This window comes from Hemiscyllium ocellatum, chromosome 4, assembly GCF_020745735.1.
Source record: "Hemiscyllium ocellatum isolate sHemOce1 chromosome 4, sHemOce1.pat.X.cur, whole genome shotgun sequence".
In the NCBI taxonomy this organism is placed as follows: domain Eukaryota; kingdom Metazoa; phylum Chordata; class Chondrichthyes; order Orectolobiformes; family Hemiscylliidae; genus Hemiscyllium; species Hemiscyllium ocellatum.
This window is the reverse complement of record NC_083404.1, coordinates 95,661,915-95,683,638: the sequence shown is the minus strand read 5'-3', so window position 1 is coordinate 95,683,638 and position 21,724 is coordinate 95,661,915. Positions and strand designations below refer to the sequence as shown.

The 21,724-nt window shown below is 41.4% G+C and overlaps 1 protein-coding gene across 2 annotated transcripts in view; it reads left to right on the top strand.

Annotated features, from left to right (window-relative positions):
• Nucleotides 1-21,439, top strand: part of LOC132815014 (matrix metalloproteinase-16-like) — a 251,756-nt gene extending 230,317 nt beyond the window's left edge. For both annotated transcript variants that reach the window (XM_060823644.1, XM_060823645.1), the window contains 3 exons: nt 514-664; nt 10,144-10,259; nt 19,702-21,439. In XM_060823644.1, coding sequence (XP_060679627.1) covers nt 514-664; nt 10,144-10,259; nt 19,702-20,036 — 602 coding nt within the window. In that variant the 3' untranslated portion in view covers nt 20,037-21,439. The remainder of the gene's footprint in view (nt 1-513; nt 665-10,143; nt 10,260-19,701) is intronic.
• Nucleotides 21,440-21,724: the final 285 nt, after the last annotated feature.

Sequence of the window (21,724 nt, the reverse complement as noted above, 5' to 3'; positions counted from 1 at the left end):
CGGAGTCAAGATAATTTCACCTCAGTTACTATAAATACAATAGATGCTAAAGGATTCAAATTGCAATTCTTATTTGTCAAACCACTCTGCTTTTGAGTTTGAACATTGTGTAAAATGTTGCACACCTTATGATCTCCTCCTCTGCGATGAAATCAATTTCACAACTGGTGAAAGGTTACATTTATTTACTAAATATTTGTATTTGATTTCTCTTTATTCCGGTCTAAATGTGTTGAAGTACGTTGAGAATTCAGACTATACACTGCAGCCTATTGATCTTCCTTCTTAACAGTAATGACAATAGTTCAGAAAATGTTACCAGAAAGGAACTGGAAACCTAACCTGTGCTTTTAGAGCTTCAAGTGAATGACTCACTCTCACTGAAAATGTATCAATCAAAAAGTAAAATGAAGACTATTATTTTTAGCAAGACCAGATAACTTATGAGATAGACATCTTTTAGCTGAATAATTTACTCAGTGGAATTTTTAAAAATTGATTAATTTCTTATAGGGAGCAAGTACTGGGTCTTCAAGGAAGCGACACTGGAGTTAGGCTATCCACAGAATGTGGTGGAACTTGGAAGTGGAGTCCCTTCTCAGGGTATTGATACAGCAGTGTGGTGGGAAGAAGTTGGTAAAACCTATTTCTTCAAAGGAGACAGGTTAGTGCCTGTGCCTGTGATATATGCATGATAACGCAAAGTGATTTATGTGCTTTTAAGTTCTTGTCGTGATGGCTTATGATGGATGTGTGAAGCCTTTAACAAGAAATTAGAGATGAAGGTCATTCTTACAAAAGACATTTTCACATCAATTCACACAAATAAAGGTTAGAATGTTTGTATATGATACACACACGCAATCTATTAACTTTTAGGGTTAATTCTATTGAACTCATCACTCAGTGCACAGACTGACCTCGGTAGAAGCTTAATCCCTTTGAAATTGCACAATACAAGTGTACAATTGCTTTAGGTATTGTGTGTGCTTGTTAAATACTCTTCCATCAAGCTTTAATGCAATGTTATAAAACATGAGAGAATTCTCAAGTACTTTACGGATCCACATTAGTTATTCCCATTGTTGTTAGGTTCAGGTTTCACAACTTAAAAAATAGAATCTTCCTGCCATCGGTGTTAAATATTTTATTTGATACATCATCTACTTATTTTGAGAATGGTTTGCATTATTCCAGATCATTCTACAACAGCCTTGGCATGAATTTACCTCAAGAAATTTGTATAATGTAAATTTTTTATGTTGGTAATTTTGTTATGGACAAGACCAAAACCCCTCAAAATATGCAGAAGATAGCCTAGACCCTAACATTTTCTGATTTTAAAGGTAAATGTAAGGTATTGCATTCCAGATGCAATTCAATTGGTCAAACTACTGGAATTAAAGCAAAACACACTTTATTCATCCACTATAGTTAAAATACAATAAAGGAAAGACAGAATTGGAATAACTCTATTGGAAAACTTAGCAGAATAATAGATATAGTAGCTATTGTTAATTAATGGTCAGGTCCTGGGGAGTGTTGTTGAACAAAGAGACCTTGGAGTGCAGGTTCATAGCTCTTTGAAAGTAGAGTTGCAGGTAGATTTGATAGTGAAGAAGGAGTTTGGTTTGCTTTCCTTTATTGGTCAGAGTATTGAGTATAGGAGATCATGTTGTGGCTATGCAGGACATTGGTTAGGCCACTGTTGGAATATTGCGTGCAATTCTGGTCTCCTTCCTATCAGAAGGACGTTGTGAAACTTGAAAGAATTCAGAAATGATTTACAAGGATGTTGCCAGTACTGGAGGATTTGAGCTTTAGGGAGAGGTTAAATAGACTAGGGCTGTTTTTCCTGGAACGTCGGAGGCTGAGGGGTGACCTTATAGAGGTTTATAAAATTATGAAAGGGCGTGGATAGGGTAAATAGACAAGGTATTTTCCCTGGGGTGGGGAAAGTCCAGAACTAAAGGGCATTGGCTTAGGGTGAGAGGGGCAAGAGATAAAAGAGACCTAAGAGGCAACATTTTCACACAGAGGGAGGTGCATGTGTGGAAAGGTCTGCCAGAGGAGGTGTTGGAGGCTAGTACAATTGCAACATTTGGAAGGCATCTGGATGGGTATATGAATAGGAAGGATTTGGAGGGATATGGGTTGGATGCTGGCAGGTGGGGCTAGATTGGGTTGGGATATCTGGTCAGCATGGACGAGTTGGACTGAAGGGTCTGTTTCCATGCTGTGCATCTCTATGACTCTATGTCCCTATAACTGTTCCAATGTAGTAACATCACATAAACACACCCCTGCAAAAGTGCAAAATCAGAAAATAGATTGTCTCACATCGAACTACTATAGCAGGCAAGAATCCCCCAGCTTTTGGCTGTAACTGAGAGAGGGATAAAAAAAAAGTTTCCATCTTTTCAAGAAGCTAGCAGCAATTGCTGAAAGCTAAACCTAAAAACCCTGATTCTGTGGGAGCCTGACCACACCTATTCAGGCTGCTTCTATTGTTCCAACTTAATAAAACACCTAAGGCCTCACAAGCTGAGTACTCGCTTACTAACTGCTCGCTACCTCTCTCGCTTTTTAAAAAATCCAGGGCAATCTTCTTAAAGCCACAGCATTGTCACAACAGTTAAACTGTTTGCTTCAAAATTGATATTGGCATGAGGTAGAATTGGGCACTCCCTGAGACTGACATTGAGAGATTTTATCCAGTCAAAAGAAGATGTGATGTGGTAGTATCTGTGAATAGTCCCTCCTCCAGATGCAGCTATCTGAAGCTTGGTGGTAGAGGAGGCCATGAAGGATACAAGTGGTGTGGACTAGAGGGGCCCCATTTCTATCTCAACCAAGTCAGCTTGCCATGAGTATAGGGTAGAGACTTTGCATGCAGTCCTGCTGACATTGCCAGCAATATTGTTCGGATGGGCATCTCAGACTCTGCAATTTTGATGGAGCTGGGCCAGCTTTTACAGGAGATGTGGTTCATGGTTCCTCACAGTCTGGAATCAAGAACCTAGGCAGGTAAGTTTAAAAGGTGTTTGAGATGGTCTGTGATAATTTTTGAAAGTATTTAAGTATGTGTCTAAAGCTTTTACATGTCTTTAAGTCTGTTATCAGTGGAATAATTGTTCATAGAGTTCTGTCCTTAAAAGGTAGATATCACTGTGTGTCGGGGTCCTTGATGCTGTTACTAATTTCATGCCCTAGTATCTGCTCAGCTTTTGAAGCACTCCAGTATCCAATGGTTACAGAACCAATGGCCCATACAAAAATTCCGACAAGTCTGTGAAATGTTCATGAAATATATAAAGAGAAAGCAATAAGTTATACGTCATTCTGCTTTAGTTCAGGACATCATCTTTGCCATGCCAGGCCACTTGTGCACCTGAACACACTAACGTTAGACCCCCCACCTTCTGTTTGGCCAAACTTTTAGTTATCTGTCCCAATACAAACATATGTATATGGAATAAGAGTGGGCCACTCAACCTTCTGGGCCAGCTCTTTTATTCAATAAGATTGTGGTTGTTAACCTCAACACTACACTCCTACATATCCCTGATAATCTTTCATCCCGTTGGTGTCTAACTCAGCTTTAAAAATATTTAAAGATTCTGCATCCACTGCCTTTTGAGGGAAGGAATTTCAAAGACCCACAATCCTTGGAGGAAAAAATTCTACTTTCGTAGCTTGGTCTCAATTTTTTTTCTTGAATCATTACTGTGAACACTCTGGGTTGTTTTGTTACTAACCAGGCTATTAAAGTGCAAGTGGTTGCTGCTTTTACTGTAAATGTTTTCACTTTTCCAAAGCAGACAATCAACTGACTATTTTCTTCTCATATAAATTCCTGAGAATCAGAACCATTTGCTTTTTCTTCCATTCCTCCTCCAATCAGATCCTTCCTTTGATCGAGTCCTGAAATGCATGTGGAATTCAAAATGCAATCTGATCAAAGTGTGGACAGCAAGAGCATAGCCTCTTTAGATTTATGTCTTGTCGACTTACTAATGCAACCCAGTTCCTTATTTCCTTAATTTTCTTAACCACTGGGTAATCTGGTAATAGGCAGGCAAGCTGGAGGCACATCCTTCAGTAGCACACTGGGGAACTAGTGAATAAAATGGAGACCCAACCATTACACTTTTGGTAACAATACCATAAATTAACTGTTAAATTAACACAATACACTCAGACCAAAAATTTCCATGCAGCCAAACAGAGTTGCAGTAAATGTGCAGTGGAAATCCCATTTACAGACCATAGCCTCGTACACTGTGACATTTCAAGTTTTCATCTGAATACTTTTTGACTGTTGTGATGATTCCACCCTCTCCCAATCCTTCAGGCGTTGGGTTCCAGCTACTCACTAACCTCTGGATGAAAAACAGTCTGCCTTTAAATTCTCTCAAACTATAGAAACATAGAAATCGGAGTAGGAGTCTATCAAGCCAATTCAGTATTATCATGGCTGATCATCCAAATCAGTGCCATGTTCCTGCTTTCGCCCTTATCCCTTGGTCCTTTCATCCTAAAAATTATATCAACATTTTAGCCTTAATCACTTTCTATGGCAGCAAATTCCACTGGCTCACCCCTCCCTGGGTGAAGAAATTTCTCCTCATCTCAGTCCTAAAAATGGCACTTTGTTCTGGACTCCCTGGTCATTGGGAACATTCTTCCTGTGTTTATCCTATCTAGTCCCATAGAACATCCTACCATGATCTTAAATGTATGGACCTTGATCTTTCATCCATCTACTAAAGAGAAAAGTTTCTTCCTAACTATGTCCCTCATAATTTTGTATGCTTCAATCAAGTTGCCCCTCAGCCTTTCTGTTCTACGGAAAACAACCCCAGCCTATTTAGTCTCTCTTCCTAGCTAAAATACTCCAGCCCAGGCAACAACCTGTGAATCTCGGGTGCAATCACACCCTTCCTATAGTATGACAACCAGAATTGCACACTGTATTCCAGCTGTAGCCTAACAGACATCTTATGCAGCTCCATCATAACCCCCTCATCTGGCATTCAATGGCTCAAATAGTAAAGGCGGGTTTTCCGATGTGCCTTCTTCACCATCCAATGCATTTGTCCTGTTGCCTTAAGGATTTGTGGACATGCACACTAAGATCAATCTAATCCTGGCACTTCCTAAGGTCCTACCATTCATCAAGTACTCCCTTGTCTTATTATTCTTCCAAAAGCACATTATCCCACACTTTTTTGGATTAAATTTAATTTTGAACAGCCCATCTATACTGTCCTGTTATCCAAATCTTTCCTCACTATTTATCATACTACCAATTTTTATGTCATCTGTGAACTTACTGACCAAACTTTCATTTCTAGGTTGTTAATAAATAAACATTGAAGGGGCTCAATAGTCACCCCTATGAGTGATAGGAACAGGAACTCCAGTCACAGGAACAACCTTCTATTATCACATTTTGCCTCCTGCCGCCAAACTAAATATGGATCCAGTTCAGTAAATTGACATGCATCCCATGAGTTCTGATATTTTTTCACCAGACTGATATGCTTCAATCTTACTAAAATCCATATAGATTGTATCAACTGCATTGCCCTCACTTATACACCTAGTCACTTCTCAAAAAACTCAACTAAACATGTGAAATATGATCCCTCCACTACAAATCCGTGCTGTCATAAAAACATAGGAAATAGGGACAGGGGTAGGGGTAAGCTTCAAGAGATCAGGCAGCATCCGAGGAGCGGGAAAATTGATGTTTTGGGACGGAGCCCTTCATCAGGATTCCTGATGAAGGGCTCCAGCCCGGAACATCGATTTTCCTGCTCCTCAGATGCTGCCTGACCTGCTGGGCTTTTCCAGCAATGCACTCTCAACTCTGATCTCCAGCATCACTGTCTCCATTCAAAGCTTCAAGCCTGCTCCCCCATTCAACATGATCATGGCTGATCATTCAACTCAGCACACTGTTCCTGTTTTTGTCCCATACTGTTTGATCCCTTTAACCCTAACTCTGTTGCCCTTCTTGAAACAAATTTATTGTTTTCGCCCCAACCCACTGTGGCAGTGAATTCCACAAGCTCACCACTCTCTGGGTGAAGAAATTTCTCCTAATTGCAGTCCCAGTTGGCCTCTCCTCAGGCTGTGACCCTTTGGTTATCGGGAACATCCTTCTTGCATTTATCCTGTCTCAGCCAGTTAGGACTCTATAGATTTCTATGTGCTCCTCCCGCCACCAATCTTCAGAACTCCAGTGAATATAATCCTAACTGAGCCAGTCTTTTTTCTTATGTCAATCCTGCCATCTGAGGAATCAGTCTGGTAATTCTTTGTTGCTCTCCCTCCACAGCCAGAACATCTTCCTTTAGATAAGGAGACCAAAATTGCACATAATACTCCAGGATCTCACCGTGGCCCTGTACAATTGCAGAAAGACATATCTGCTTCTGTACCGAAATCCTCTCACTATGAAGGGCAATATATCATTTGCTTTCTTCATCAACTTTTGACTTTACTTGATTAATCATTCCCTCTCCAAGTGGAGATTAATGCTATGCCTCAGAATCTTTTCCAATAGTTTCCCTACCAAGGTGTTGGACCATTTGCCTACAGTTGCCTGGTTTTTCCATGAATAATCCTAGAGTCATTGAGTTTTAACACACAGCAAAAGGCTCTTCAGCTTATCTTGTCCATGCTGGTCTTAATCCCATTTTCCAGCACTTAGCCTGTGGCCTTGTATTGTATGGCATTACAAATGCTAATCTAAATTCTTCATCACTGTCTTGAGATTGCCACCTCTACCACCTTCTTAGGCAGTGTGTTTCAGATACCAACCATCCTCTGGGTGAAAAGAAATTCCTCAAAGCCCTTCTAAACATCCTGCTCTTAACCGTAAAACAGTTGCCCCTGGCTATTGGACCCTTAAAACATCTTTCCTTATCTACCCTATCCTTGCCCCCAATAACATTGTAGACATCCACCAGGTCCCCTATCAGCCTTCTCTGCTCTAGGGAAAATGACCTAGCCTATAATGATTCCACACTAAATGTCCTGTTGTCTCTGACATCTCTTCTATCCATTAAAGATTTGAAAATTAGCATCATAACCCCATCCATCTCCTCCCTTGCCTCCCAAAGCAGCCAGGGATACATTGGATCTGGGCCTGGTAATGCACAATACTCAGCACCATTCACAACTCCTCAGATACTAAAGCAGACTATGTTCAAATACAGCAAGGCCTGGATAACATCCAGATCTGGACTGATCAGTAGTAGTAACATTCACATTATATAAGTTTCAAAAATCCATCTCTATCAAGAGAAAATCTAACTATTACCCCTTGAATCTCAATGGTGGAGTCCCCACTATCATTGTCCCAGAGGTTACCATTGACTAGAAAGCGAACTGGACAAGCCACATCCATAGTGCAGCTACAGAAGCAGCTCAGAGGCTAGGAATCCTGCAACGAGCAATTCATCTCCTCTCTCTCTATTCCACATCCTTTATTCACAAGGCAAAGGTCAGGAGTGTGATGGAATGCTCTCCACTTGCCTGATTGAGTGCAGTTCTAACAACACTCAAGGAGCTTGACACCACCCAGGCTAAAGCAGCCTGTTTTCATTAGCATTATATTTGCAACCTTCAAAATTCACTTCTTTCATCATCAACACACATTAGCAGCTGGGAATGGTGGGGCTTGATTTTCAATGCGCTAACCCAGTGAAGTGTAACAGTGCTAACTCAGGCCAACATTATTAATATTGACAAGATGCACTGCAGTAAATCACCAAGGCTCCTCAAAAGCATTTTCCAAACTTTTGGCTGTGGAGGGTTTGGGGGGGCACGTGCACGGTGGCTCAGTTGTTAACACTGCTGCCTCACAGTGCTAGGGACCTCAGTTTGATTCCACCCTCAGCTGACTGCCCGTAGGGAGTTTGCACATTCTCCACATATCTGTGCGCATTTCCTCCCACAGTCCCAAGTGCAGGTTAGGTGGATTGGCCATGCTAAACTGCGCATAATATACTGGGATGTGCTGACTAGATGAATTAGCCATGCGAAATGCAGGGTTACATGGATTGGGTGGGGCGTTGGGACTGGTGTCGGATGCTCTTTGGAGGTTACTGCTAACTTGGTGGGCTGAATGGCTCACTTCCACACTGTAGGGATCCTATGATGTCTACTAAATAAGGGCAGCAGATTCATGAGAGCACCACTACCTGCAAGCTCCCCTCCAACCCATGCACCATCCTGGCTAATAACTATATAACTGTTCCTTTACTTGTCACTGTAATACTCCCTAATAGCACTATGGATGTGTCTACTGCCCAAGGGTTTGCAGTGGTTCAAAAAGACAGTTCATCACTACTGAGAGATGGTCAGTAAATGATAGCCGAGCCAGCAAAGCCCTGGAATGTATTTTTAAAACTCGGTTTGATATTTTATTACAAAGGATTAACGCAAGAAGTTTTCGTTCAATACATTAGCTTATTCAGATTAAATAGATTTTCATTCAAAATTCTTACAAGTCTGAGTTTACAAACAGCTGCCACAGGATTTCTTTGCCTTTTATGAAAAATAATACAGTATTCCCTGATATACCGCAGGTCTGGGTTATTGTTGTGTTGTGCTGTTTGAGTTTCAGTTATGTTAATCAGACTTTGAATGCAGTGCAAGAGACCTGTGTAAAATAGTATACAGACAGTCAAAAATGGTTAAAATTTGAATAGTGGACCATACAGGCCAGCAAATGGAGTATTAGAAATAAGGGAAAGGCTTGTTGCTAGGTCATCGCCCGCAACAACAGTTATTGGCTCATCACAAAGAGGAGAAGACTTTCAACTAACCATTAACCTTATTAGTTTACTTAAAACAGACATACAATTCACACTTTGATTCAGAAAAAGTTAACAGCAGGCATATAATTCATACAAGGCTAAAATCAAACTGCACAACCACCGTGTCCATGACACTCCCTTAACAGTCAACAAAAATAAAAGCTAAACACCCAAGGCTAGAAGCCTATTCTGGCCAGGCATTTTCTCCCAGGTCTTGGGATTATCTCCACGCTTCCAGGCAGAGGGTACCCAACTTTATGAAGGCGTTCTCCGGAGTTTTCCTACCGCATGCCAAAATCCTTTATTTTATCCTATTTTTTATCTTCCCAAATTGTGGTGTCTTGTCTTAGTCAATTTTTAGTTCATCTGATGCGCCAGTGTCTTTCCACTATAAGCTTACTCCAGGGATACCTTTAGGCTAACCTTATTATTCTTCCACCAAATAAGGATTCACACCTGATGTCATTTCTCTAGGTTCAACCAGCCCAAGCCAATGGCTGGGGGCTGAGGGAACTTCAGTTCGCAAGCTTGCTGTTTTATGTGTACACAGCCCCTGGTCAACAGGCTCAAAGAAGGGGATGCAAAAAATTCAAGAAAAGGAGGTGTTGGGTGAAATTTTACCCTGCATGGTGATGGCAACAGAGGTGGTGAGGAAGAGAAACAATTGGGCAGGTTAGCCCTAGAAAGGTGCTCACCCATTTCTGGCCACCTCACCAATTGTGTTCTCGCATACAAAAAAGTCAACTTTGGAACCTTCCCCATCTGCCATCAGTTAAGCCCCTTAAATGGCCAATTAATGACCTCAAGAGCCTCAGATTTACTACCTGGGAATTTGCTCCACCCGCCTCTCCGGCCTATCAGCTTCATCTACCTATCGCATTTACCAGCTACCTTCCCCCCAGACTCACCCCTCTCCCATTTATCTCTCAGCCCCCTTGGGCCACAAGCCTCATTCCTGGTGAAGGGCTTATGCTTGAAATGTTGAGTCTGTGGCTCCTCGGATGCTGCCTGAATGGCTGTGCTTTTCCAGCACCATACTGTTCAACTCTGATCTCCAGCATCTGCAGTTCTCACTTTCTCCTGATTGATTATAATCCAAGCAACCTTGGCTTAGTATGCAACTTCCATTTTCCAAAATCTGGTGGCAGTCAGAGGCATGCAGAGAAGGCAAGGTAACGGTCTCATAAAGTCACTTGCTGCCCTTGCGTTCAACACCCCCAAGACCTCACTGCAAACATCTTGCTGTGACAAGAAACACTTATCTTCTCTCCTCAACATTTATAGTCATACTTTTCCTTTTTCCCTATAGGTACTGGAGGTACAATGAAGAAACACATGTTGTAGACAATGGCTATCCCAAATCCATTTCAATATGGAAAGGAATCCCCAAGTCTCCACAAGGGGCCTTTGTCAGCAAAGAAAGTGGTAAGAGCAAATGTAGATATAATTAACTGCTGATATTGTTATTCTGTTCAAACTTCAAAGTTGATGTGTAGAAATCGAATCAAAGTGTAATTTTAATGATTTTTATCAATGCTTTTCATAAATGTAACAAGTAGAATTTTAAATCCAAGCAGGTTTTAATCTTCAGTTTGAATATATTTTACTGCCTTAGTTACAAACTGAGCATCAAAGGTCAAGAATGACATTTGTAAAGCAGCACCCTCTTAGCTGTAAGTCTCTAGTCAAATCAAAAACCAGGATCCGAGATCAGCTCAGTTGTAAGGATTGAAGTCTCTTTTTAATTTGTACGGCTCCACATTTGAAGACTCAAACTACTTAAGACAGTAGCTGCATCTGACTAGTTTCAACAGCTCATCTCATGCAGCCACATTCTTCTTCATACATGTAAGTGAAGGATTGGCAATGTTTAATTTACAGAGAAAAATTAGAATATTAGAAAAATCTAGCTAGAAGTTTAATTCAAGGCATGCACTCCTCTGCCTGATTTTCCTCTCTGTCCTGTGAGTGAGTGATGCTTCATGTACAAGTGCTAACAAGGAAAGTCTACCCCGTAAGTGTGTAAGATCCTGTACTCTCACAGCAGGATGTTTTGGCTCACATCTCCATCCTGTCCATCAACACCACTGTATATCTTCTTAACGCTTGACATTTCACCTGGCTGTCAGATTTCACTTGGTCAATTTTTGACTTGCATCACCTTTCGGTACAAAGTTAATGAAAACTTTGGTAACAGTATAAGTAATTCCACAATGGTATTGTGCTTAAAACAAATATATTTTGAGAATTAGGAGATGAGTGTTTTGTGCAATGGAATGTCCTACCTTAACAACTCTTTTCTTGCCTGCCCTTTACTTTGTTAGGATGCTGTTTAAATTCAATTTTTGAGGGCTTAACTCCATATACAGAGTACAGAATTAATGGTTGCCATGTTTTTTTTTAAGTTTTGACCTATGTATTCCAAATAAATTTTTAAATTGGTGTGAAGTCTCCTTTTGTCCCTTGTTTTCTTCCATGTAAACATTTCTAGCTTCCTTAGTTTTATTTTTCAAATGTCAACCAATTTGAACATGATTGAATTTTACGTTAAGTTTGAGGAAAAGAAGAAGCCCAAGACTAGTATTTTAAAGCTGACTAAGGGCAATGACAAAGGCATGAAAGCCAAGTTCACTGGCAAGTAGGTGAGAGGGTAGGTTGAGAGAGGTGCAGTGGCAGATGCTTAAGGGATGTTTCAGAATGCACAAAATAGATGCATCTCACTGAGAAAGACAAATTCCAGGGAGAGGGCTCATAATCCATGGCTAACTAACCACAAAGTTAAAAATAGTATCAAACTTCAAGTAAAAGCATGCAATTACACAAGATTTCATGGCAAGTCAGAAGATTGAATGGAATGCGTAAAAAAATGCAAAAAATGGCAGCATTTAATTTAAAGAGAAAAATTAGAATTTTAGAAAAATCTAGCTAGAAATTTAAAACTGATCATAGAATCATAGAGATGTACAGCTCAGAAACACACTCTTTGGTCCAACTCATCCATGCCAACCAGATATCCTAAATTAATGTGGTCCCATTTACAGCATTTGGTCAATTTCTGTCTAAACCCTTCCTATTCATATACCCATCCAGATGCCTTTTAAATGTTGCAATTATACTGGCCTCCACCACTTCCTCTAGCAGTTCCTTCCACAAACACACTACCCTTTGTGTGAAAAAGTTGCCCTTAAGCCCCTTTCAAATCTTTTCCCTCTCACTCTAAACCTATGCCCTCTAGTTCTGGACCCCACAATCCAGGGAAAAGACCTTGTCTATTTGTGTTTCTCACAATTTTATAAACCCTATAGTCTCCGGTGCTCCAGTGAAAACAGCCCCAGTTTATTCAGCCTTTCCCTATAGCTCAAACCCTCCAACCCTGGTAACATCCTTGTTCTGAAGAAGGGCTTATGCCCGAAACGTCGATTCTCCTGCTCCTTTGATGCTGCCTGACCTGCTGCGCTTTTCCAGCAACACATTTTTAGCTCTGGTCTCCAGCATCTGCAGTCCTCACTTTCACCTAAAATCCTTGTAAACCTTTTCTCAATCCTTTTAAGTTTCACAGCATCCTTCCAATAGGATGGAGTCTAGAATTACACACAATTCCAAAAGTGACCTAACCAATGTCCTGTACAGCTGCAGCATGACAAAAATGTGAACAAAGTGATCATTGATCCTGTAGAATATTAGGCTGGAGAATAAACAATAGAAAATATGGAATTGGCATATGAATAAATATTTTGATTTGGTTTTCACTGTAGAAGATATAGCTGGGTCTCAAAGCGCCAGATCTTGATAGACTTAATCTGAGGGCACTAACAGAAATGCCTTATAAGATAGATGAAGTTTTGGTTTTAAATTTCCAAACTTTCCCTTGATTTGGACAAGATTCCATTAGATTGTAAAATAACAAACTAAGTAAAAAATGAGGTCTGCAGATGCTGGAGATCACAGCTGCAAATGTGTTGCTGGTCAAAGCACAGCAGGTTAGGCAGCATCTCAGGAATAGAGAATTCAACGTTTCGAGCATAAGCCCTTCATCAGGAATAAGAGAGAGAGAGCCAAGCAGGCTGAGATAAAAGGTAGGGAGGAGGGACTAGGGGGAGGGGCGATGGAGGTGGGATAGGTGGAAGGAGGTCAAGGTGAGGGTGATCGGCCGGAGTGGGGTGGGGGCGGAGAGGTCAGGAAGAGGATTGCAGGTTAGGAGGGCGGTGCTGAGTTGAGGGAACCGACTGAGACAAGGTGGGGGGAGGGGAAATGAGGAAGCTGGAGAAATCTGAATTCATACCTTGTGGTTGGAGGGTTCCCAGGCGGAAGATGAGGCGCTCCTCCTCCAGCCGTCGTGTAGTTGTGTTCTGCCGGTGGAGGAGTCCGAGGACCTGCATGTCCTCGGTGGAGTGGGAGGGGGAGTTAAAGTGTTGAGCCACGGGGTGATTGGGTTGGTTGGTTCGGGCGGCCCAGAGGTGTTCTCTGAAGCGTTCCGCAAGTAAGCGGCCTGTCTCACCAATATAGAGGAGGCCACATCGGGTGCAGCGGATGCAATAGATGATGTGTGTGGAGGTACAGGTGAACTTGTGGCGGATATGGAAGGATCCCTTGGGGCCTTGGAGGGAAGTGAGTGTGGAGGTGTGGGCGCAAGTTTTACATTTCCTGCGGTTGCAGGGGAAGGTGCCGGGGGTGGAGGTTGGGTTGGTGGGGGGTGTGGATCTGACAAGGGAGTCACGAAGGGAGTGGTCCTTGCGGAACGCTGATAGGGGAGGGGAGGGAAATATATCCTTGGTGGTGGGGTCCGTTTGGAGGTGGCGGAAATGGCGGCGGATAATACGTTGTATGCGCAGGTTGGTGGGGTGGTAGGTGAGAACCAGTGGGGTTCTGTCTTGGTGGCGGTTGGAGGAGCGGGGCTCAAGGGCGGAGGAGCGGGAAGTGGAGGAGATGCGGTGGAGGGCATCGTCGATCACGTCTGGGGGGAATCTGCGGTCCTTGAAGAAGGAGGCCATCTGGGTTGTGCGGTGTTGGAATTGGTCCTCCTGGGAGCAGATGCGGCGGAGACGAAGGAATTGGGAATATGGGATGGCGTTTTTACAGGGGGCAGGGTGGGAGGAGGTGTAGTCCAGGTAGCTGTGGGAGTCAGTCGGTTTATAATAGATGTCTGTGTTGAGTCGGTCGCCCGAGATAGAAATGGAAAGGTCTAGGAAGGGGAGGGAGGAGTCTGAGACAGTCCAGGTGAATTTCAGGTCGGGATGGAAGGTGTTAGTAAAGTTGATGAACTGTTCAACCTCCTCGTGGGAGCACGAGGCAGCGCCGATACAGTCATCGATGTAGCGGAGGAAAAGGTGGGGGGTGGTGCCAGTGTAGTTGCGGAAGATGGACTGTTCCACGTATCCTACGAAGAGGCAGGCATAGCTGGGGCCCATGCGGGTGCCCATGGCAACTCCTTTAGTTTGGAGGAAGTGGGAGGATTGAAAAGAGAAGTTATTCAGGGTGAGGACCAGTTCAGTCAGTCGAAGGAGGGTGTCAGTGGAAGGGTACTGGTTAGTGCGGCGGGAAAGGAAGAAGCGGAGGGCTTTGAGTCCTTCGTGATGGGGGATGGAGGTGTACAGGGACTGGATGTCCATAGTGAAAATAAGGCGTTGGGGACCGGGGAAGCGAAAATCCTGGAGGAGGTGGAGTGCGTGGGTGGTGTCCCGAACGTAGGTGGGGAGTTCTTGGACTAAAGGGGACAGGACCGTGTCGAGGTATTGGGAGATGAGTTCGGTGGGGCAGGAGCAGGCTGAGACAATGGGTCGGCCGGGGCAGGCAGGTTTGTGGATTTTGGGCAGGAGGTAGAAACGGGCGGTGCGGGGTTGTGGGACTATGAGGTTGGAGGCGGTGGATGGGAGATCCCCTGAGGTGATGAGGTCCTGGATGGTCTGGGAGATGATGGTTTGGTGGTGGGAGGTGGGGTCGTGGTCAAGGGGAGAGGGAGATAGAAAGCGAGAAACAGCAGATCAGGTACTTTAACATCTGTCTTGGGAAAATGTTAAAAGCTATAACTAAAGGTATTATGCCAGATGACTCAGAAAAGTACAAGTTAATTGGTCAGATTTAACATGGCTTAATGGAATGACACTCATTTATTTTAAGCAATTCTTTAGAATTCTTATACAGGAGCTATTAGGTATGCAGGCATTTGATAAAGTGGCGCATCCAAGGATTTGTGGAAAATAAGAGCTCGTGGTTTAAGGGTTATGTAGAAGATTGACTGTCCATGAAAAAACAGAGTAGGCATGATTTTTTTTTCCAGTTGGGCAAGATGCATTGGGTATTGTGCCACAAAGATCAATGCTAAGGCCTCAACATTTTATTATTTATATAGTTTACTTGGATGAAGGGACAAAATTTGCTGATGAAGTGGGTAAAACAAAGCATCAAAGCCATAGAAGTAGGTTAAGTAACCAGGCAAAGTATTAGCCAGTGAAGTATAATGTGGGAAACTATGAAATTGTCTGTTTTGACAGGAATATTAAAAAAGAAGCATATTATCAAAAGATGAGAGTTTGCAGAGCCCTGAAGTGCGGAGGGATCTTGGTATCTGAGTCTATGAATTGCAAGAGTTTAGCATGCAGATACAGCAAATAATTAGAAAAACAAATTGAATATTATTGTTTGTATGAGAGAAATTGAGTAGAAAAGTAAAGGTTATGCTTCAGCTTCAGAAGGCATTGATGAGGAATTGTTGTGTAAAATATTGGTCTTCTTATTTAACAATGTTTTGAAAATAGTTCAGAGAAGGTTTACTGGATTAATACCTTGAATAGGTGAGTAATTTCATGTGAAAAATTTGTACAGGTTAGGCCTGTAACTGCTGGAGTTTAGAAATGGAGGAGGTAACTTGATTGAAACATAAGATTCTGAATGTATTAATGTGAATGGGAAGGTTGTTTCCTCTTCTATTAGATTCTAGAATGTGGAGACACTTTGAAAATAAGGAATCATCCATTTAGGAACAATACAAGGAGGTTTTTTTTTCAAAAGGGGTTTAGAACATTTCTCCTTCAAAGGTGGTTGACGCAGATTCTTTGAATATTTTTAGGCAGAAATACATGGTTTCCCGTTTGGCAAGGGGGTAAAAGCTTAACAGGTGGAGGGAATGATCAGTTCAATCCTGACCTTATTGAATGGCAGAACTGTCTTGACCTAATGGCGAACATGTTGTGAAACTTGAAAGGGTTCAGAAAAGATTTACAAGGATGTTGCCAGGGTTGGAGGATTTGAGCTATAGGGAGAGGTTGAATAGGCTAGGGCTGTTTTTCCTGGAGCGTCAGAGGCTGAGGAATGACTTTGTACAGGTTTATAAAATCATGAAGGACATGGATAGAATAAATAGACAAAGTCTTTTTTTTCCCTGGGGTAGGGGAGCCCAGAACTAGAGGGCATAGGTTTAGGGTCGGAGGGGAAAGATATAAAAGAGACCTCAGGGGTAACTTTTTCACACAGAGGGTGGTATATGTATGGAATGAGCTGCCAGAGGAAGTGGTGGAGGCTAGTACAATTGCAACATTTAAAAGGCATCTGGATGGGTATATGAATAGGAAGGGTTTTGAGGGATATGGGCCAGGTGCTGGCAGGTGGGACTAGATTGGATTGGGATATCTGGTCGGCATGGACGGGTTGGACCGAAGGGTCTGTTTCCATGACTCTGTGACTCTAATCATATTTTTCAATGTTTGTCATTGCCAGCTCCAGAGCATCAGTTTTAGTTGCTCTTGTCTAATCCCTTTTTCTAAAGTCAGTTTTTTCTTTCACTCGATTATTATGACAAGTCACTGCATTATAGTTGGGGTCAAACTAACACTTAAGAAAAACTGAGTGTTTAACATTGAGGGGAGAGAATGTGTGAAAGTAGCATTGTTAGAAGCTGTGCTATGTAAATAATTTCTCCCACTAAGACATATATTTAGTACATCTCAGAAACAACACCTTGCATTTGTTTGATGCCTTTAATATCCTGTGAACTTTCAAAGAGGTAACGGAAAAAGTCCCAAGAAAATAAGGAGACATAAAAGGAGAGTAACAAAAAACATAGCCAAACTGTCTGAGGTAAATAGAAAGGCAGGCAATGAATTTAAGAGATGTTGCTGAATATCACATATCATCCTTGCTCAGTTGATGAATCAATGCTTTTCCCAACTTGGAGGAAGCATTGAGGATGTCAAGGGCATAGAATGTATACTGGGGAGAACTTCATTGTCTGCCGCCTAAGGCGCTACTGATTGAAATGGTTATGTTCTAAAGGACAATACTGGTAGATTGGGTGCAGCAGGTGGTGAAGCAACCAAGAGGGAAAAACATACTTGACCTCATCCTCATCAATCTGCCTTCTGCAGATGCATCTGTCCATGACAGTATTGGTAGGAGTGACCACTGCTTATTCCTTGTGGAAGTCCTGCCTTTACATTGAGAACACCTTCCACTCTATTGTGTGGTGTATCATGTTGCTAAATGGGATAGACTTCAAACAGATCTAGATCCTCAAGACTGAGCATCCATGGGGCACTGTAGGCTATCACCAGCAACAGCAGAACTGTACTCCTAATACAAGCTCATGGTCTGGCATATCCCCACTCAACTATTACCATCGAGCTAGTAGATCAGCCTTAGTTCAATGATGAAAACATGAGTACATACCAGGAGCAGCACAAAGCATATTACAAATAAGGTGTCAAGCATGTAACGCTGTACACGGGGCTACCTGCATGCCACGTGTGTACAGTACTTATGTGCAGCAACTGATTGACAAGGCTACACAATTGCACAACTAACAGATCAAATCTGAGCTCTGTGGTCCTGTCTTTTCCAGGCGTCAATGGTGATGGTACAGAACACATTTTGCCCATTGTCTAAACTTGTTCTTTGTGACAGAAGTCTTACCCTCTGACTGGAGACCAGCCGACAACACTGCATTTTCAACATTAGGGCAGGCCAATCATAAATTCCAGTCCTGAACCTCAATGGCCAGGCTTGGCCTTTCTCGAAATTAAGGACACCCAAGGTGGAAATTTGCCTCTAAGAAGATAAACAGTTCTCTATTGCCACCTTCCTGAGCAGTGGTCACTACTGATGATATGGTCCAACAGAGCTAAGGGTGAATTGTACAGGATTCCAAGCCAAAGGAGTTTAAAAGTGGGACAAGAGGTATGGGACCAGGATGCATGGGGAAGATTAGAAACAATGGCAAGGGGCTGACTTTCTGCAGCTCCCCCACTTCTCAATTCTGTGATCCAGCACTGAATGCCTCAGCATAGGTTGCAGACCCCATCTCAAAGTTTATTTCCCATGTGGTGGCTTCCCAGGATGAGATCCTTAATTTCCTACCTAAGGGCTTCGCATGACATCCAGGATGTCCTGAGCCTTACAAACTCAGTCTTAATTGATAAAAGGCAAGAAGGGAGTTGTGTCTCCACACTGCATCCACGTCTGATTTAATACCCTCTTACTTCTAAAAACATCTCCAGGCAGACATAAACTTATGCCCGTTTAGTCTCTTAACTTTTCCAAATGCGCTGCAAGACCTATTGAATATTTTCTGAGGATCTTTATTTTTATTTCAGATTGTCTAGAAGTGTTTGTGTTTGAACTGTGGGGACTAAAATTAGGGATCGCAGTCTCAGAATAAAGTCTTAGCCATTGCGAAAAGTCTTTATTAAAATGATTGTGAATCTTTAGAATTGTTTATCAGTCATTGGGTATGTTCAAGTCATACTGACAGATTTTTGAAAAATCAGAGAATTTAAAGATATTGGGATAAGGTGTGAAGATGTGGCTGAAGTGGAAGATTAACCATAACCTTAGTGAATAATGCAACTGGTACAAAGAGCTTCCTGTTCCCTCCTCTTGTGTTCTTATGTTTAAGTGTACAACCTGTTGCCTCATGTACAGTCTTTTATTTTATACAATGTCACCTGAGTCACATACATTTCTATACCTGAGACCTCTAACTCCTGTTACAACACAGGGTAAACCCTCCTGCTTAATTTATACCAGTAACGTAAAAGATTTATCCCGTGCAGTCCGCTGTGAAAATCCTAGAGGCCAAGAATTGACAACTTCATTTCATAAAGTATAACAGAGAATAACTAACTAATAACTGTTTACAACTCCTTCCTCTAACCTATCATTTGCTTGCCCCTTTACAAGACCAGTCCAATAAAAGTCCCGGTTAAAATTTATAAAACAAAACTTGTTATCTCAAAACCAGGCAGCTTTCGGTTCTTCTCTTATTCCTGTCTTGTTTTCTTCTTCTTGGGGGAATTTTACTTCACAGGTTACTGATCAATAAGAGAGCCATTTTTTGGGCAATCTTTACATGCTGGTGACTTGGCAGTTCTCCTCCCAACTAGTCAATTTTCCCTGGTTTTATATCCTCAAAACTTCGGATTGTGTTTTTGGATTTTAAGATTGTCAATATACTAAAATCAAACTTGATTGGAGGTTGGTATTTTGGGGTACAATTTAAACTGGTCGAATTCAAATTTGTTTTTGTCTCCAGGCAACCAGCTAATTGAGCTGTTCGACCAAATGTTACATTACATCATTTTTCAGAACACTTGGTTCTGTCAGGTAGTTCTATTAACTAATAATTTTCTTAAAGATAGAGTATACCCACATTTTCATAATACTCCTACTTTATTTTTCTTTTGTTCCTGAAAATAAACTTCCCTTGTAGCTCTGACAATGCTGATGGGGCATCTGGCCCAAAATGTTGCCTTTCTTCTTATCAGAATCAGTTGGATGATTGGAACTTGTGAACAGTTTTCAGTTTGGTTCTGAATTACTTTTTACTTTTAACTGTGTTAAGCTGTGAGATTGAATAATTTTATTTTTGCATTTCCAGGCTATACATTCTTTTACAAAGGAAAAGAGTACTGGAAATTCAACAACCATAAACTCAGGGTGGAGCCTAACTATCCAAGATCCATACTTAAAGAATGGATGGGATGTGACCGAACTAAAACTGGAGACAAAGACAGGCATGATACTCAAGATGACGTTGACATAGTGATTAAAATCGATAACACTTCCAGCACTGTGAATGCCATTGCTATTGTTATCCCTTGTACACTGGCCTTGTGCTTTCTGGTGTTGATTTACACAGTGGTTCAATTTAAGAGGAAAGGAACACCACGTCACATATTGTACTGCAAGCGATCCATGCAAGAGTGGGTGTGATTGTAGCAGAAGCAACAAAAGATTTCCAACAAGTGGGCTGTAATGCTGGAACCCAGCAATGAGCAGGCGTCTCTCTGCCTGAGACATATGAATCATGGCTGAATTTCTCAGAGTCGCCTGCTCTGAACATGAGTGGAGATTATAAAAGAGAGAGGGGGAAGGTTTCATGATACACAGTATCATCTGTATTTCAGTCCTTTGTCTTTCTTTGGTGCACCATTCCGTATAGGCCTTTTATCTGCACGCTTAATGCCCTAGTGACTCCAGATTTCAGAAAGGAAAATCAAGAAAATACGTCTCAAGATCTTTCTCAAGACTGGTACTTTCTTTCCTGCTGAACCTGAACTCTTTCCTATTTTGAGGGTTTGTTTGAAAATCTTTTTGCTGACTTAAATCTTTTTCCTGAACCAGACAGACCCTTTGCATTCATTTTCCAAAGAAGATTGCTATCTGTCTAATAAGGAAATATTGCTGCACTTGCTCCGTTTAGTAGGAGACCAGGAATATAGAAGCTTAGAAAATTGGACTGTTCTGTGACTAAGTAGCAGGGGCCAAAACATCTGCAATATTGTTAACAGCCTTAAATATATTTTTCATTTGTTAAAGCAATTCTGAGCAAGTCAATACGTGGAGCTTTCAATAGCTATTGTTCATGTAGTTTTAAATGCAGTGTAATGGACATGCAAAATTACAGTAAGGAATTTCCTATAGATTGCCACACACAAACGGCTTTTCAAACTTCTATGAATCCACCAAGAGGGATTTTATTTTGCATAGAAGGCTTGAAGTTGTTTTAGAATGACAGAAATGAAAATTTTAAACAAAACTAACAGTGAAATGAATTTTGCCTGAAATTCCTGCCAGAACAACATCAGCATTAAGTTAATGTACTGTACATGATGTTTAATGTCATGGGTTCAATTTCTGATTGGTTGAAGAAATATGTATTAATGAACTAGATAGAATCCAAAGTGTGTTTAGTTTCTCAAACAGTTATATTTGATTATTCATACCATATTTCTTACAAATGAATATTGAAAAATAAGGTGTGTGTTGATTTTCATAGGAATCAGTCAGAATGGGATATCTTATTTTTCAATGAATCCTTGTATTCTCATTAGTTATTGTTATTGTATACAGACTGGTAACTATAGACAACAGCCGTGCACCACAGCAACGTCTTTCCAAGGTGCCATAACTAAACATTCAATTTTATGTGCATTACGTGTGTAGTTAACAATTTATGAACTGACAGAGATCCACAGATACTGCTAAATTAAACATGGCAAACAGGGTAGGAGCTAAAGAAAGACATTTTGAAAGGAATGTAGTTTTAAGATCTACGATGTTTATGTGAAATGATGTTTGTGGATTAAAACTGATTAAAACTCCCATTTTTCACCCTTTCTTTCCTTTGCATTATTACTATGAGGACAGAAACTTAGTGAAGAGCAGAGATCATTCATTGCCATGAGGATGGAAATGTTGTTCAAACATTCCTTTAAAAATGGTTCAATGGATAAAACATCTTCAGAAGTGGGCTCTTCCATCCTCCACCTGTTCAGTACAGAGCTACTGTGGGTTGCTCTTGCTTTAAGCAATCATGCAGCAAAGATTGTTTATTCAGTATTGTAAAACTCTATGACTGACTGAAATCTTTGTTGATTTTAAGAATTGCTTCCCCTTGG